Source organism: Phacochoerus africanus, chromosome 2, assembly GCF_016906955.1.
Source record: "Phacochoerus africanus isolate WHEZ1 chromosome 2, ROS_Pafr_v1, whole genome shotgun sequence".
Taxonomy (NCBI): Eukaryota; Metazoa; Chordata; class Mammalia; order Artiodactyla; family Suidae; genus Phacochoerus; species Phacochoerus africanus.
This window is the reverse complement of record NC_062545.1, coordinates 98,040,366-98,059,337: the sequence shown is the minus strand read 5'-3', so window position 1 is coordinate 98,059,337 and position 18,972 is coordinate 98,040,366. Positions and strand designations below refer to the sequence as shown.

Genomic DNA, 18,972 nt, shown 5'->3' with positions numbered 1-18,972 from the left:
GGAACTCATCCAGGCCGTGAAATTTAAAACTTCCCCTTCCCGAGCCTCAGTTTCTTCTCTTTCAACTGGGTTTAATAAAAAGTAACCCAGGAGTTCCCATCATGGCACAGTGGAAACGAATCCAACTGGTAACCATGAAGTTATGGGTTTGATTCCTGGCCTTTCTCAGTGGGTTGGGGATCCGGCGTTGCCATGAGCTGTGGTGTAGTTTGCAGATGCGGGCTCGGATCCCGCATTGCTGTGGCTGTGGCGTAGGCTGGCAGCTGTAGCTCCAATTAGACCCCTAGCCCGGAAACCCCCGTGTGCCACGGGTGCAGCTCTAAAAAGCAAAAAAAATAATTAATTAATTAAAAGTAACCCAAAGATCAACATAAGGAGACAGAGAGACGGTGCCTGGAAGCCCCCAACGTGCCCCTCCTGAGCTGATGCGGAAGGTCTCACAGCCTCAGGTGGCAGTGCAGGGTGGGGCTGTGCTCCGTGGGAGGAAAAAGACAGCATTTGCTGATGTTACCATTTTGCTCACACCCAACCGCTTAGCTTTTCACCTGGGGTCTGTTTCTTGCCAGCCCTTCTCCCATCCTTTTCTCTGTGGACACCCAGGGAAGGAGGCTGTGCCTAGAGCAGGGGGAACCCAGGTAAGGCTCATGGAGCCAGGACTATACCGGGCAGGCCTCCTCTGAGAAAATTCCAGACTCAGGAAAGTCCCAAACCCCAGCCCCAAGAGACGGTGACCCTGTAGATCTAGAGGAATCTGTTTTACCAAGCCTCCAGTTGATTCTTACTTGGTGTAGACTCTAGAGTCTGAAGCTCCTTGGCCAGGTGATGTCCCAGGTCTCTCCCAGTATGGATGACGTGTGTCCACCTGGCCGCTCAGGTCTACAGACCCAGCCACCTGCTGGGACATCCCTTTCCAGCAGACTGCGATCCGGGCACCTCCCGGACCTCTGGTCTCAGTGTTGCTGGTGCCTTCCATGATTTATGGCTGTGACACCCACACGCACTCCAGGAACAGGAGAATCCAGCAACTATTCACAAATTAAATCCAGCCTTCCTCTCCTCCCAGGTAATGGGCCCATCTGATGATAGAAGAGCTTATAAACAGCTATCGTCAAATTAATCTCAATGTCAGAGAAATAATAACGGCCGTAAATAAGACTGAGTGTGCCTGGCTCACCAGCTTGTTAGGGCCCTTTATAAAACGGGGCGGCACCATTAATACCACATGGTCTATTTAATTCCCTAGCCACCCGCACACAGAGGATGAGCCCTGGCTGAGGAGTCTTCTGGGCGTTAGGACCACATTCAGGGTGGAGACCCCAGCTAAGCAGGGCTGCTGGCCATTTCCCGTCTCCACCTCTCTTCTTCCACCTCTGCCTAAGCTGCCCCCTTAACCACTGCCCTGGGTCTCAGGCTGGGGGCCACGAGCTGTGCTCTCTCCTCTGTGCCCCCCTTTTGGCCTCCTACCTGGGTACCCTCCGGTTTCTCACCTCCTACTGACCTGGACCTCAGCCTTCGACTCCAACTGGAGCCTGGCCTCCTACACAAAGCCCCCAGGCCACCTGGCATCCCATCCCAAAGGAGCTATGTGACACTAGTTTCATCCATCACTGGGCAGCTCCAGTGGAGACCACAGCAAATCAACAGTGCCTCCCTCCGTAGCCCACACAGGCCACTGCTCCTCCTGGGCCACAAAGGCCTGTGGAGACAGTAGAGCCTGAGGACTGTGACAACTGAGGACACAGGCATACGTTCCTGAACTCGGCCAGCCTGGTGGTGCACATGACTATGCTCAGGCCAGATGGTGTTACCCTGGCTGAAGGCTTCCATCTCTTTGTTGGGATTATTATTATTATTATTTAGGGCTGCATCTGCGGCATATGGAAGTTCCGAGGCTAGGGGTCAAATCAGAGCTGCAGCTGCCAGCCACAGCCACTGCCACAGCAACACCAGATCCGAGTGGCGTCTGCGACCTATACTGCAGTCACAGCAATGCCAGATCCTTAGCCCACTGAGAGAGGCCAGGGATCGAACCCACATCTTCATGGTCCTACTCAGGTTTGTAACCTTCTAAGCAACAATGGAACTCCTCCTTGTTGGGACATAAATTGTGTGAATTCAGGGACGGTGTCCACCTCCTGGGGCTCAGAAGACATGTCAGTAGAAAGAAGGGGAAGGAGTTCCATCTGGAGACACATAAGCTTGTGTTTCCGGAGATAACGTGTGTGGGTATCACAGTTGTCCCTGTGTGTATTCACATGAGTGGCAAGTGGCTGTGTGCCTCTGTTGTCATCTGTGCTGTGCTGCATGTTCTAGTCCAGCACAGAGGTTTACAAGTGTCAGTGTGTGGATTGCTGACGTAAGCGAGTGTGTGCAGACCTGTGTGAGAGTGTGTAATGGTGTCTGGCACGGGACTGTGTGGGGATGGGGCATATGTTGGGCTGAGCACCTAGATACACAATTACGTGCACATCGAGTGCCATGTGCGGTATCAAATGTAGCTGTGGCTTCACGGTGGGGGTGAGGACTGGCAGAAAGCCACCCAAGGAACCTGGACAAGGTCATAAACACAAGAAGGTGGGAGGGAAGTCCTGAGCAGACTGGCCCAGGCCCTCCAGGGGCCGGAGTTCCTCCAGGGAATGCAGCTACCTGGCTACTGGCAGAGGTTCTCTGGGTGGCCAGCAAGGGTGTCTCTGGGAGTGAGTGACCGGCTCCCCAGTGACCTCCTGATCTTAGCACCTTCTCTTTAGCAGGTAAGGATGGCACTGCTGGGGGGAAGGCTGGACTGGTGGAGGGGGGGGAATCTGAGACAAACAGTCACCCACTGATGACCCATCTTTTTCTTTTGGGCCTTTTTCTCAGACTCAGACATCTCAGATGATGTTCCCTCAGTATAAGGTGTTGCTTTTAGCCAGTCATGAGCTAGATGACCCAGCCTCCAGATCAGCATTTACCAAACTGTGCACCCAGTTCAAAACATAATTCTAGGAGCTAATAAGCTAATAGACATTGAGACTCCCTGAGTCAGGGGTCTACTATGCAGCATTTTCCAAGTTGTTGGAATACATAACCCTTTTGCAGAAACTTTTTTTTTTTAAATAGCCGCACCTGCAGCATATGGAGTTCCCGGGTCAGGGATTGAATAGGAGCTGCAGCTGCCAGCCACAGCCACAGCCATCGCAACACCAGATCCAAGCTGCATCTGCAACCAATACCACAACTCATGGTAATGCCAGATCCGAGCAAGGCCAAAGATCGAACCCTCATCCTCATGGATACTAGTTGGATTTGTTTCCACTGTACCACAATAGGAACTCCCTGCCTGTCATTCTTGACAAAGGCCAATCAGCCCCCAGCAATGCTGATCAACAGGCAACATTGCTCTGTGGACAATTAGGAATGACAAGGGCCCAGTTACCCCACAGGACATTCACCACCTCCCCCCATCCCCTCTGCAGTACTCAGTTCCTCAGCACCTTGGCCTGTGATAGCCTGCCCCTGCCTCCCCTCCTGGTCAGCCCCACACATCCGTCAAGACTCAGCTCAGCCTGAGCTTCTCCTGTGAGAACACCCAGCATGTATCTCAAATCAGACTTTCCCAATGGTTCATATGTCTGTTTCCCACGAGACTCCATCTCTTTAAAGTGCTGATGAGAGCACCTGTCACAGAGCAAGTGCTACCTGTGCACCTGCTGCTGCTCATGTTGTTCTCATCCCCGAGTCTCCAGCACATGGCAGGGCGCCTGGTCCAGTGCAGACACTCGGTGCATGTCCAGTAGGTCAGCTGAACAGATCTGTGATCATGCGTGACCCTCATTATAAGCCTGTTGCAAGGGTTACTAGGACTGTTCTCATTTCACAGATGAGAACACTGAGGCTCAGAGAAGTTTCTTCCCCTAACCTTTGTTCTCCATATCAAATTCAAAGTGCCTCTTAATAGCAGTCAGGGGATTCTGCATGTGGCGACACCCTAGCAGGAAGCCACATATGCTAATAAGCGTAGCTCCATGCTCTGTGCCAGGAGTCATGGTGGGTGTGCCCCATCCACTGTCCCTTTTGACCCTCACTCCACCTGGCAGGAAGCAGAATCATTTCCCGAAGGCAATGAACCCCCAGCCCCCTGCGGGCAGCCTCCCCCTCTGTGTGGCCCTCCCTGTGGATGATAGGTTGACCTGTGGGAGCACTCAGGCAGTCCGGCTGGGCAGAGGGCAGGAGGGGGCAGCGGATTATAGAGGAAATGGTCGGGACCAAGGGATAGCACGGAAGAGGGAGACTGGCATGGGTGGGATGACAATGAGATGAGAAGGCCTGATGTTCTGGAAAAAAAAAAAAGAAAAAAATCAGACAAGGTGACAGCCACAGGACTCTGAACATTCGCCTCTTGGATCAGATCTGGGCCTCCATGGGAGAGGTTCAGGAGGCAGGCTGGTCTGATAGCTCCCCCAGTAGCAAACTTCGGCTCACTCCCTCTTCAGGGAATAGCTTCAGATCTGCCTCCTCCAGGAGGCCCTCCTGACTTTGCCAGGCCCCAGTGACTCCCCATACTCAGGCACCAATTCTGGCCAGCTGCCTCCAGGCTGAGCCATGCTTTCCAGCCAGCAAGATCATTGGCCTGACTCCCAGTGCAGCCCAGTCTGTGAATTCTCCAACCCCTCCAGGGGTGCGCAGGGGTCTCCCTAGCTAGGGTGCGGGCCAGACGCTGTCTGTGCCTTGGTTGCCCACAGGCCAAAGTTGATGGTCAGTAACTTCTTACCCAGTGAAGCTGAAACATGCCCGGCCCTTTCTCATCTGTCCCCTTTGTGCTCCTTTCAACACTTTAGACTGTTCAGGCCCAAACAAACAGGGAGAGGCCGTGTGTTCAGAGGGGACAAGGGAGTGGGGGGGCTGGGAATGACCTTTTTTTTTTAGGGCTGCATCCACGGCATATGGAGGTCCCCAGGCTAGGGTCAAATCAGAGCTGTAGCCACTGGCCTACACCAAGCCACAGCACACTAGATCCTTAACCTGCTGATTGAGGCCAGGGATGGAACAGGCATCCTCATGGATTCTAGTCAGATTCATTTCCGCTGAGCCATGATGGGAACTCCCCATCTTTTTTTTTAAGATTTTTTTATTATAGTTAATTTACAATGTTCAGTCAATTTCTGCTGTACAGCAAAATGACCCAGCTATACATCTACATACATTCTTTTTCTCACCTTATCCTCCATCATGTTCCACAGGGACCAGATATAGTTCCCTGTGCTATCCACCAGGATCTCAGTGCTTATCTACTCCAAATGCAATAGTTTGCATCTATTAACCCAAACTGCCAGTCCATCCCACTCTCTCCCCCTCCCCCTTGGCAACCACAAGTCTGTTCTCCATGTCCATGAGTTTGTTTCTTTTCTGTAGATAGGTTCATATATTAGATTCCAGATATAAGTAATATTATATGGTATTTGTCTTTCTCTTTCTGACTTACTTCACTTAGTATGAGAGTCTCTAGTTCCATCCATGTAGCTGCAAATGGCATTATTTTGTTCTTTTTGATGGCTGAGTAGTATTCCATTGTGTATATGTACCACATCTTCTTAACCCATTCATCTGGAGAATGACCATCTTTTGCTAAGCGCTTCCTAGGGTTTCATGTGTCTTGTACTTTCTGTGTATCCTAACTGTCTTTTTCACCCTTACCTCCCCATGACACTGGTATTAATAAGTATCTCCATTTTTTCCAATAAAGAGATTGAAGGTCAGAGAGGTCATCCAAATGAGGTGGCAAGACCAGGATTGAGCCCTGAGGCCCAAACCTGTGCCTTCCTTGCTACCCCTTAGTCTCCCCTATCATCCCGGAGGAGGCCTGGGAGCAGACCTCAAGGTCAAGGGGGCCTTGAGTTTCTGCTGTGGGGGTGATGAAAAAGTTTTCGAAGTAAAAGGCAGTAATGGTGGTACAACATGATGAACTGTACACTATAAAGTGGTTAAAGTAGCAAATTCTATGCAACATATATTTTACCACAATGGGAAATACAGAGTCCTTACAATATCAGGGACAGCCCCCTGCTGATGTCCCCCACAGGAAGGCCCCCGTTCCACATCTGTTCATGGGGTTCGTCTCAGTCTGCTGCCCTCCTCTCTCAGCCCATGGCTCCACTCCTGGCTTTGATTCTGCAGACTAGGGACACATGTGAATCGGCCACTGTGTTGAAATGCCGCCCTTCCTCCCTGGGCCCATTTAAATGCCATGCTATCTTCAGCCTTGCCCAGTCATGCCCCCGGCCCCCAACAAAGTGCCCCTTGATCATCCTGCTGGAGCTCAGGCCACCTCCAGGTGGCCTTGAATCAAGACCCAAGAAGAGCACTGGTCCTCAGGGTTAAGTCACCTGTGTCCTAGTCCTGACAGAGGCCTTTAGGAGCTGGCTTTGTGACTCGCCACTGCACAGGCTTGGGTTCCACTTCCGCAAATAGGAGATCGTGGACCACCCAGAGCATGGTTCACAATCTTCCTAAGTGTCAGAGGGGTGTGAAATGACCCCAGCCTCCCAGCCATAGGGACATGTGGCCTGGCCTGGACGGCCCCAATGAAATTTGTCATTGATGTCCTATGTTTTCACGCAAAAGTTAATGCAAAATTCATAACTGGTGGCATGAGAACTCCTTGTTTAGTTTTATACAAAAATTTCCTTTTACCCAAATTTAGCAAAAAAAAAACCTGAAAACCTTGTTTTGTTTATTCTGCGTGTGGCAAGGACTTTTTTTGCCCCATGTCAAGGGTTCTTCCCTTTGTCTGTTGCACATCTGTGCATCTCCCAACCAGTCTGGATGCTCCCAGAGGGAGGGCCAGGCCCACCCACCCAGGCAAGCACAAGGCAGGACTCTGCAGGCACAAGCACAGACTTAGTGAGGGCCTAAAAGATGGGTGCTTCCTGCTGAGATATGGGGGACAGTGATGAGAGCGCATGTCCCCAACTTCCTCCTCCCACCCTCCCATCCTTCTGCCCCCATTTTCCTCCACCTCTCTCCTGGGGGAAGCTCTCCGCTCAGAGACCCTTCAGAGTGGGATGCAGATGGGCTGGGGAAATGTCAGCCCAGTATTGTGTCTGGGCTCCTCTTCCGCCTTCTCCATCAATTCCTGGCTCACCTGCCCATGTGAGGGCTGATGGCTGTTGCTCCCTTTACACACACACCCCCCACCCTGTGACCTCTCTGCCCCTCACCCCTCCTGCAGCCCTACTCCTCCTGGGTGGGGTGAGGCTGAATTCCTCAGGGCCCAGGGTTCCCAGCTGCCTCCCAAGGCCTCTTACTACCTATGCTTTCCCTCCCTTCTGAATTCAGCTCTGCCTCTGGGCCACCCTGCTTCCCAGCATCCCTGCTTGGGGCAGCCTCCGTTGCCCTTCAGTCAAAAGAAATCAGGCAGGAGCTGCCCCCTGGCCTAGCTTCCCTGCAGACCAGCGGGCTGAACCCATCTTCCTGCCCGACTCCTTCCTATGTCCTCCTGCCCAACTCCTTCCTATGTCCCGAGAGGTGGGCGTCCATCAGAGGTGAGGCCAAGCCTGGGCCCCCTGCCCTGGTGTCCACGAGGGTCTCGGATGACAAACACCCTGAAACAGGGCTGAGGCTCTGCCCAGCTGCCTATTTTGTCTCCCTCCCTCAGTGACAAGTTGGGCACACACGCTGCTGGGCCAGGAGTGACCAGCAGTTCCAAACACCTTGAAGGAGGGGACTCTGGACTTCTCAGCTCTGGTGGGCAGGGCCATGCTGGTGGAGGGCTAGGCCTGCGCAGGCCAGCTCCCGCCTCCCAGAGAAACACATGGAGACTGAGGGCGCCACAGGAAGCCCACCCTTTGGCTTAAGGAAGGCCAGGATCCCCAGCCCTGGGAGGTAGCAACATTCACCCATTAGCACCCACAGAGTTTGGGAGCAGAGTAATTGTTCTAGGAGGGGAGTCACGTGCAGGGCGGCAGGGGCAGGCGGCATTGTGGGGGGCCCGGAGCCATGAAAAGGGGGTGGCCTGGAGGCCCTGGCAGCTGGGGGACGAGAGCTGGAGCCCAACATGGTGGCTATGGGGGGAGGGGAAGCCTCCAGAGGGCCTCCGCCCCCCTCCCTCCCACCCACAGCCCCAGAGAAGGAGGAGCAGCTGTTCAGAAGCTTCCTGCCCTTCCTTGAGACAGGTGTTGGCTGAATTCTGACTTCCTCCCGGCCTCAGAGAGCTCCTCCACCCCCTCTCCACTCCGCAGGCTGGTGCTGAGTCAGCAGCCACCACTTCCTCTTCTAGACTCGGGGTGAACAGTGGCCACCACCTCCCCCCTTCCTGGGGGAGCGGCTGAGCCCTGCTCAGGGCAGGAACTGGTCTGCCCCATGGAACACGCAACACACAGGTGACTTCCTAGAGGGCTGGCTCTCCTGCTGCCCCATGGTGGCACACCTCAGGGAGGTGTTTAAAGGAAAGGACAGCATTGGTAAGCAGTGAAGCCCCAGGGAAGTTCTCGCTCAGAGGCCAAGCAAGAACACGAGCAGCTCCAAGAAGCAGCCGAACCGAGGCTCAGAATTCCCTGTGCTCACTGCCTGAGATGGAGCCACCAGGAGTCACGGTTGTCCCCTTCCGTGCACAGGGCGTCTGGGTCCTTCTACTGAGCACCGAGTGAGCACTCAGCTGCTGCCCAGGGAAAAGGCAAAAAGGTGGTGAAAATAAGTTCCCCTCATCAAGAGGATATCAGTTTTTTTGAAGCAGGAAGGGGCAATTAGGCCAGTCATCTCCCTTGACAGATAGGAAGCTCAGGCCCAGAGCAATCAGACTGGCCAACAAGGCCCACGGGGTGTTATGGGCAGAGGTGCCTTGAAGCAGGGCTGTGCCCAGGGTCCTGCTCGGCCTGTCTCAGCACCAGCTCCTAAAAAACTGTTGTTGCTGCTGCCTCTGGCTGGCTTCTCGCTTCAGGTGACAAGCCTGTAAGGTGGAAACAATGCCCTCTTGACTGATGGGGAAACTGAGACCCAGCAGAGGAAACTGACTTACTCAAGATCTCAGTGGGTCTGTAGCAAAACGAAGGCCAGAACCCAGCTCTCAGAAGAATGTATTCAAATCATCCTTCCTCTGGTCCTCTTTTCTGTCCTGCCTTTCCCCGCTTTGGGCCTGTTGATGGAGGGGACTGGCAGTGAGCAGGGAGGCCTGGGAGCTGCCAGATTCCACTAATTCCCCTTCCCCGCTCAGAGCCAAACAGCAGCCCAGGGGAGGTGGCAAGGAGACCAGCAGGCATGGCTGGTTGCATCACACCACCTGAGCCTGAGCGCAGAGCCACCCTTCAAGTGGAATATGGTGCAGCCATTCAAAGTGATGCTCGTGAAGACAACTAGCAAAACATGGAAAGGCTTTCCGGCTGCTAAATTTTTAAAGCTGGAGAATGCAAAAGTATACATTGCTGTGTTTACAGCACTGCACAAAATGCGTGTACGTGTTTGAACAAAAACGTGGAGGGCCTTTCACTAAAGTGATCACTGAAGACTTGTAAGCGATTTTTTTGCCCGTTTTGGTTGATTTTCTAAACTTTCCAAAATGCGAGTCTATTACTTTGTGATATAACCTAGATAGAATCTACGAAGACATCAAGATGACCTAAGAAGGCATGGGAGACGTGCTGAGGACTTGAGAACCTTGAGGCGCAGTGACAACTGGGTATTTCTGCGGCAATCAGCACAGTCCTCAGTCCCCCATCCCGGTTAAGCCAGCCAGGCATCCTCAGAGCCGGAGTCTGCAGGCTAACGGACTCACTCATTTCTGGCCCCGGCTCATTTCCCACCCAGGGGCATCTCTGGTTCCCCATGCACCTGCCCTGTCTCTCAGCCTCCCCTTCCAGGAGGTGGGGACGCCAGGTTGGGGGTGGAACCGACCTTGCTGCTTGGCCGGCTGCCAGCTGCGCAGAGGCCTCTCCCAATTTGGACAAATTGGAGCCTACCCCCACCCCCAGACATGGAGGAAGAGTAGGGGTTTTTTTCCAGTGCTTGTCTTGGTTTCAAGAGGATTCCTACCAGTGTGCAGGCCGTGGTGGACAATGCAGGGAGCCTCAGCCAGCACAGGGATGCGGCCAGCCAGCCAGTCACCTGGTGTCCACTTCTGGCTCAGCCATTTCCTAGCTGGGGGCGCGCAAGGGGCGACTTTCCCCACCCCTGGCCTCAGTTGCCTCCTCTGGTCCCCAGTTACCTCCTCCCAGGCTGTGTGGAAGAGGAAATAAGAGAAGAGAAGAGAAAGAGCTTGGAATCAGGGGAAGTCTGCTCTCTGCAGAAGAGACCCATCCTGACGTTGAATCCCTGCCCTGGTCCCCAGCTGCCACACCCCTGCCCCACCCTTATCCCTTACTCGGCGACCCAAGGGGGCTCCCTCCATCTCCTCCTCATGTGGATAGGGTTGACCTTTTTGCAAATCTGTGGAGGCAGTAATCCTGCCACCTGCCTACCTTGGGGTCTTTCAGGAGGAGAATGTGATCAAAGTTGTTCAAACTGAGATATGGAGACACAGCTTTCAGGGAGGGAGGGTCAGGGTTGTCAGCGAGGTTGCCGAGTATATGGCCTGCATGACTAAAGCTACCTGGGCAGAGCCAAATAAGGCATGGCAGAGAGTTTTATAAGGGTGTGTCATGGAAACATGAGAAATTTTTGTTATTGGAATTAATTTCCTACTCCATCCCGGTACTAGGGGTCTGAAATCCCAAGACATTGCCACGGACCCCTTCCCTCTGCCACTTTCAGCATCCCAAATTCTGTTTATCTGCACATGGACCTAACTTCTCCCCAAAACTGTCTGTTCTTCCCATCTTCCCTGCTGGTCTTCATGGTCTTACATTGTCCCAGGTACCCGCAGACACCCCCTGCCCCTCAGCCACTCCACATGGACTCAGTTCTGCCTACTTCCTCTTATACTACAGCCCTTCCTGTGAGTTTCCCTTTTCCTTCCCCAGATCCCTAGTTTGGGCTTCCAACACTCCTGGAAGCCCACCCACGGCCTCCTCCCTGGCTCAGCCCCTTGGGCTTACCCCTCTGTCATCAGTTGCCAGAATAAGTCATGGAAACACCACTCTTCCCAGAGAGCCCCTGGCGGCCAAAGGAGCAAATCCAAACTCCACTGGAGCTTCCGAAGGTCTTCAGAAACTAGCTTCAGAATATCTTCCAGCCTTTTTTTCCCATATTCTCCCAACCTCATGCTGCTTAGCTCCTGGAGTTGTACTCTTGGTCGAATCATTCAAAGACAGAACAGTGGGCCCAGTGCCTCTTGTAGCTGTGCAAGGCAATAGGCCTACACACATAGCCCTACACACACACACACACACACACACACAGACATGTCTCCTCATAAGAACTTTCTGTTCTTGCTAAATCAGCAGAAGCCACCCAGCCTTGACCAAAGCCTCACTCTTTCCCCAGCCCCACCTCGAGTCCTCAGTCCTCTTCCTCCTGCATACCTAACACATCTCAACCCCAAGGCACATCTCAACCCCAATTCCTCAGTAAGTCATTCCTGACTTTAAATCCCTTGGCCAGTAAATTCCCACAGTTGTGGAAATAAGGGCAGCCACCCAGCAGGCCTTAGGCACCTGCTCTGTGCCAAGTGCCTTTGAGTCGACACACACCCTATTAGTAGGGATAAGGACAGTCATTGTTGAGATGATGCTCAGAGCAGTGGCCTAAGTTTACTCTGTCGGGTCAAGACTGGGCCAGGACTCAACCCTTGGACTGCTCCAAGCTCTTCCCACCTCACCGTGAATCAGGATGTCCTGCCATTCATTTGGGTACCATGGCACAGAAGGTCTTCAATAGCATCTGGTTTCCCATGCATTCATCTCCTAGCCTCAGCATAAGCCTCAGGAGGGCAGGCATGCAGGTCCTATACTGCTTTCACATCCCCCTTCCCTCCGACCCAAGTCATATTCAATGAGCACTCACTAACTAAATGGACAAACAAGTGAGTCAGTGAATGAATGAATGACCGAATACATGAAAATGCAGACATTTCAAGTGGTTCAGTTCTGGGGTTATAAATGTTTGCTTTCAGTTCTTAAATGATCCAGAAAATCCAAGCTTCTCTAAGGTAAGCCTTCGCCTCTGATTCTTAGAAGTATATTGGTTTATCTGTGGCCAAGCCATACCAATAAATGCTAGTTCACATTCATGTCATGTTAAGCCAAGAATTTTTAAAGAGCTATTCAGATGCACTGAGAAACCAAGGCATATTTGAGCAACCATGGTCAGGTCGGACTAAGACATCCGAAGTCACTCCCTGAGTGACACAGTCAAGGGCCTGTGTCTCCTGGCCAGGGTTTCACACTGAAGTTGGATCCAGCAAGGAGCTGTTGCTTCCCTAGCCCAGAAAACCATTACGTTTTCCAACTACTTGTTTCAAGATGGGGGTATGTGGGAGTTCATGCAGGAGCTGAGTAAACTACAAAAGGAAGAGAGGCAAGAGATGGTCTAGTCTCTGTTTTTTTTTGTTTTTGTTTTTGTTTTTTGTCTTTTTGTCTTTTCTAGGGCCAAACCCACAGCATATGGAGGTTCCCAGGCTAGGGGTCCAATCGGAGCTGTAGCCACCAGCCTACACCAGAACCACAGCAATTCAGGATCCAAGCCACATCTGTGAACTACAGCACAGCTCACGGCAACGCTGGATCCTTAACCCACTGAGCAAGGCCGGGGATCAAACCCACAACCTCCTGGTTCCTAGGCAGATTCATTAACCACTGAGCCACAATGGGAACTCCTCTGTTATTTGCATATTGGAGCATCTTGGTGGCCTTCCACCTTAACCTTGAGTGATTAATAGTACTCACTAATTTATAGAAAGCTCACTAATTTTAAGAAAGCTCTTCAATCAACTGAGCCTTATTTGATACTAGATTCAGGAGAGAAGTTCTCTTGTTCATAAAGAAGAATTATAAACAAGAACTGCATTCCACCTTATTACAAAGTCTGGTATAAAAACAGATGGTTTTTCCAAAATCTTAGAGTTAAATGTACATGTCCGTTGGCTGAGAGAGCAGATTATAATGTACCATGGCTGTGTAATGACTGGACCATCCATCAGAGGAAAGGCTCCTTCAGATAAATATGTTTATTCTGACAATCTGGCAAAAATATAGTATGTATTTGATAAATTGCTAAAACATGACTCCCATTAATGCACTGACTTTCTTTTTTTTAATTTAATTTTTTGTTTTTAATGGCTGCATATGGAAGATCCCAGGCTAGGGACTGAATCCAAGCCACAGCTGCAACCTCTGCCAAAGCTGTGGCAACATCGGATCCTTTAACCCACCAGATTCTTTAAGCTGCTGCAGTTGGATTCTTAACCCATGATGCCACAGTGGGAACTCCAACCCACTAAATTTCTGTATTATTACCAGGTTACTAAACCATCCTCGAAATGTCCTGACCAAAGAATTCCAACACATATAACATTAATTTAAAGAAATAAAATCTTAGAGTTGGTTAATAGCAATCTAGTGAGTCCCTACTCTCTAGGACAAAAATGAGGGCCATCACCTGATGTGGAGTAGTTTTCCTTACTGTTGAGGTTGGTTGAGGGATGGTTTATTTTGCTTTCTCAAACTAAAGAACCAAATTAAAAGTTTCATGAAAACTAAAAGAAAAGAAGGAGGAGGAGGAGAAGGAGCAGGGAGAAACCAAATCCTCGAGGGCCTGCATATCCCTTCCTGCACAAACTACAGCATGCAGTTCCTCTGCTGGGAACCCGCATGGATGTCCATGTGTCACAGTAAATCAGCTCAGCTTTCCCACCAGGGCTGGAGAGAGCATGAGAACAAAGGGCCAGAGCAGAAAGGGGCAGCCATGGGGGAGAGGAAAGCCGCACCAAACCACAAAGAAGTCTAGGAAGCACTGTGGTCAGGCTGGGGTGCCCCTGCCTGGGGCAGGATCTCAGGCAGAGGGCAGGGGCAAGCTTGAGAGACAGCCCCCGGGAGCAGGAGGAGGTACCTTGGCCCAAGGAAGAGAGGCTCCAAAATGATGACCCTTTGAAGGAACCGTGAATTTCTTTCATCAACTAATTTCCTCAGAGACTAAAATGCTTCATTTAGCAAGGCTTGTTCTAGGCTGAAATTGAATAGGTGTAATTGACAAATGCTTGAATTTGGGTGCCACTCTGGGGGAAAAAAATGCCTCTCCACTGGCTCCTCAAACGTAATTATGGGAAAAGATATATTTTAAGGGCTCTTCTTCCAATTCAATTTTGGGGTAGGTCCTGACTTCCTTCCCTCGCCACCAAACATACACATACACACACTTTGACAATGGCAGAGATCTGGCTTTCTTTCTCGAGAGGGGAACTGCCAGCCACAGATGAGGCAGCTGTCAGGAAACTAGGCTGTAATCAGCTTTAACTGGCTCACAGTCTGCAGAGGGCACAGACCCTCTTATTCCGACAGTAGCAGGTCAGGCTGCTATCCCTGGGATGAATGTGGGAGTGGTCTCGGCTGGTTTCTGTTTCAAACATCTTCCTTATGCAGGATCTCAAAGCAAAACTTACACTGCAGGTCTCAACCATTTAGATACGCACATAGAAGAGGGTACTTTAAAATTCCAGATCACAGCTTCAACTGGAACATGTAACATGTCACCCCCAGCATGAGTTCTAAGGACGGTAAATCAATGAAACGATAAAAAGAAAAGTTAAAACACAACTAAAAATGGTTGGGTTTTTTGTTTGTTTGTTTGTTTTTTAATGCCAGTCTGAAATGCAACAAGATTGCTAGTTAAGAACAGTATCCCTTTTCTCCACCTAAGTGTTAGATCCCCATCTCTTCGCCAGCATCATAAACCAAGTGCCCAAGTAACTTGGAAGCTAGGATGAAATGTGAAGGCTCTTAGGTGGGAACCCAAGTGGCCAAAGATAGGAGTTCTTTCTATGCAGGAGAGCTATTTCAGTGTAACAGGACAACTGACCACCCCAACTCACGGCCCCAAGACACCTACTATAGAAAGATATGGACTAGATGAGATTAAAGTCACCATATCTGTGCCACGAAAAAAAATTTAAAAAAAAATACAAAAAAAAAAAAACAAAACAGAAGGCATTCACTCAAATCTTACAATGGGAGGTGGGAGTGGTGGGTGGGTGAGGGTGGGGATAGAAAAGCAAGGGGGGAATCTAAAGAGCAGGATACGACAATAAATGGGAAAACAGCAAGAGAAAAAGCACACTAGGTTAATATAGGAAACTAGTTCTTTATTGAGAGATTGTATATTAGTATTAGTGGATTCTGTGTGTAACAATGTCGTCATGCACACGATACAAAAAAAAAAAAAGGCTGGGCCCACCATGCTTCCGAAGGGCAACAGAACAAAAGCAGCGTACAATGAGCAGATGGCCCGGGCTACACAGCACAGTACGTTTCAGCAGAGTAACATCTCTAACCGAGCGCTGTACATTGTCAACTGGGGGGATGTAAAAAAATACAGATCATGCTTTAGTTTTAGTACAAGAAAAGGTGAAAAGATACACAACCAAAAGGATATCTGATACAGAAAAAATTACCCACAAAATAAGAACAGGAAGTAATTCAGCACAGCAGAACACGCTATCCCTGTTTAATGGAAAACCATTTTGCTGGGGAATCTTTTTTTTTTCCTTTTCTTTTCTCCTTTTCTCTTTCTTTTCAGATTGCCAAATGGCAATCTGGGGAGGCCACTTGGGACTTTATTTTGGAAGGGCCCTCGAAGTAGGGGCCTTAGTCTTTCTTTATTGCTGCTGTTTTGTTTGAGTTTTCAAGCAGGTCTAGCCAGCGAGGGAGCAGAAGGGAGCCGGCTGTTAAAGGGGCAGCTCTGAGGGCCAGGGCGGATGTCCAAAGATGCTCTTGATATTGCACAATTAAACAATTAAGACACCACGGCCATGGCTCTCCCTTAAGCCAAGGACCCTGCTTGCATCAAATTTTCAGGGTACCAGCAACCGTCATTTCATCACAATTTTTCGTGGAGATATATATATATATATATATATATATATATATATACATATATATTTTTTATTTTTTATTTTTTTTTGGCCCCTGACTAAAGGTAACCTCTTCACTTATGCCTGGGTGCTGCCCGGAAGCTAGCCGATGGCCACCCAGATAAGTGGGAAATGGGGTGCTACAGCCTCCAAGCCAAAGCAAAAGGAATCCACTTAACAGGGATTTACAGTGCAATGTACTCGGCTAAACAAGATGAAGATACAAAAATGGTTATTTCTCTACATCTATTCTGAAATGGCCTACATCCTATACTACTACAATGGAAACTAAAAAGAACAGATTTAAGCTGGCAAGCTACCTAATAGTTTTACAAGAAGATTGTGATTTAGGATCTTGTTGGGTTAAGCATTAGTATCCTCTATCAGAAGGTCATGAATTCTTATCACATGCTGCTAAATTTTACCCACAGCCCGACTAACCCTCAGCTCTTACATTTCCTATGGGCGTGTTTGCCATGAAAGTAAACTTTGACTGACTGGCAGAATTTGCTTTGTTGGGTGGCGGGTTTTTTTTTTGGGGGGGGGCAGTTATTAAAAATAAAATTTAAAGGCAGCTGAGCAATTTGAATTTCAAAACATGGAATCAGCATCCTGCAATGGTATTTAGAGATCGGTGGTATTAATGAGGATGATAATGATTTAATCAGGATAATTATACTTTCAGGCTCAACATCCTTCTTAATCATTTTTGAATTTCTGCCTAGTGTAATGTTCCACACCCGTTTTAAAAGGAAATGCCAAGTAATAAGATATAATTGTGTCTTGGGGAGGGGTTGGCATTTCAGGGGCTAGTGCACCCAACCCTCCCTACTCCTATAATTACACACCCACCCCACCCGCGGCCCCCCACTGCTAAGCTGGCCTGAGATAGGGGATACTGCCGCTTAAATAGCAATGCCTTCCTCAGATGGAGACAGGAGATGGTTAAGAGGGGTGTCACAATACAGCTAAATGCGGAGGCAGAAGGGTCACAGCGCACACAGCAGCGAGTTGACCATTCACTGAGCTACACAATGAAGAAAAAAAAAGATTTGATAAATGCAGAATGTCATCATTCTATCATCACACAAAAAAAACTGCAGTTCAAACAGGCCTAAGAGGGCCAACCTTGCCTTGTAGGCTCTGGGGAGAGGCGAGGGGCTGGGGACAGCTGGGCTGGAAGAAAGAGGGCTGGGCTTTTTATTCTCTTGTCCAATAGGGCCCCTGGGGTGCACTAAAGCGCTGGCCCGCGACCCCACCCCCCACTCGGACTTGGTGGAGCAGCAGCCCTGGTCGCAAAGGGAAGACATCATTCTGTGCGTGAGGGAGGGGAGTGGGGGAGGGCCTCAGCCAGCAGGGATTTAAGCAGACGTGGAGTGGGAGAGGATAACAGAAACATTTCCAAGAAGAGAAATGTGAGTCCAGAGGCAGAATACAAAAAGAGAAAAAAAAAAAATGAATCTAAATGCATCTCGGATTTGCTTTGGGAGGTGGGAGTTTCTGATTAAAAGAAAATGGAAGCAATGTGAGGTGGGGAGAAGAGGGGAAAATTAAGCTGTTGGAGCAGAATGTAAGGAAAAGGGGATGTGGGAAAGGGGACCGTGCAAACACACCCCGTAGATCACAGTTAAAAACAAAGCCTGCGCCGGCCTGCTGCTTTGTCAACGCCTGCCCGCCTGCCCGGGGCAAAGGCCTGGCTTGGGGGCAGCGTCCCACCTTATCCTCACACACAGCCCAACACCCAAGGGCCGGCACCCCTCTCCGGCCCGCCCAAGGGGTGCACAGCAGTGCATGTCTGACTCTCCGAGGAGCGCACACACCGGCTGGCGCGCACACATACACACACACACCACACACACGCATGCATCTTGAACCCAAAAATGCAACTGTCATACAAAGACCATGGTGTGGGATGGGGAGTACAAGGGCGATACACAAAAAGGGTTAAAGAGGAGGAAAAGATGGGACGGGAAGTCGTGCAAGTGCCCACGAGCATGTGGGGGCTGGGGCGCGGGATAGGGCAGATGCCAGATCCCAGTTAACCAGCCATTGGTATCAATGACCAAATAACGGAGAAACACAAACACAAATAAAACGAAACACACATACACCTGAAAGGAAAAAAAAAAAAAAATCACAGAAAGCCAAGTGTGTTCACACACACAAACACAAGCGCGCGCACACACACACACACAGTCCTGTATCTCTTTCCGTCCTTCGCTCACACAGGGCTAGGTATTGGGGGGAAGGGGCTATGATTTGAGGGAACCGCGTCCGCCGCAAAGAATTAAAAAAAAAAAATGGGGCTGGGGAGGGAGGGAGGGACTCAATCCGCCAAACCCTAACTTCACCGCAAAAGCTCCCACGAGGGTGGCCACCTCCACACTCGGAGGTCCCCCCCAAAGGGAGAGGGGAGAAGCCACCGCTCATTCTGCGTCCTCGCGGGTTTACCCTGAGCCCCCCGCCGCCCTCGGCGCCCGCCCCCGCCCTGGTCCCGCAGCGATCCATGCTCGGAAGCGGACCCCGAAAGGAAAAAGCGATACCTCTGTTTCGCACAGAGCCAAACACTGGAAGCACGAGATAGCCGACGTGGACCAGGACCATCCTGGCTCCTCGCGCGGCGGCGGCGGCGGCGGCGGCTGCGCGCGGGCCCTTTGTGGCGCGGCTCCGGGGCGCGGGCGCTGGCGGCGGCGGGGCTGCGGGAGCCGCCGGGGCGGGAGGCGGAGCGCGGGGCGCGGGCGGCGGTGGGGCGGCGGCTGGCGGGGAGACAGATGGCCCATGGAAAGGCTCCCTTCCCGGCCCCTCTCGACATTCAAAGGCGCTGGGGCCGCAGCTGCCGCCACACAAAGGCGCGCGCAGCCAATGGGAGCGGAGCGCAGCGCGGCGCGGCCTCGCCGGAACCGCGGGGGACAGCGGGGACCGCGGGCGCGCGGGTGGTGGGGGGAGGGAGGGGTGACGGCTGAGAAGGAGCCGGCGGCCAATCGCGGTGGCCCGCGGCCGGG

At 51.1% G+C, this 18,972-nt stretch overlaps 1 protein-coding gene across 1 annotated transcript in view; it reads right to left on the bottom strand.

Moving 5' to 3' along the window:
• The window catches only part of ARK2C (arkadia (RNF111) C-terminal like ring finger ubiquitin ligase 2C), a 111,082-nt gene extending 92,460 nt beyond the window's left edge, over nt 1-18,622 (bottom strand). The window contains exon 1 of the mRNA XM_047764186.1: nt 18,514-18,622. Coding sequence (XP_047620142.1) covers nt 18,514-18,574 — 61 coding nt within the window. The 5' untranslated portion in view covers nt 18,575-18,622. The remainder of the gene's footprint in view (nt 1-18,513) is intronic.
• Between the last annotated feature and the right edge of the window lie 350 nt (nt 18,623-18,972).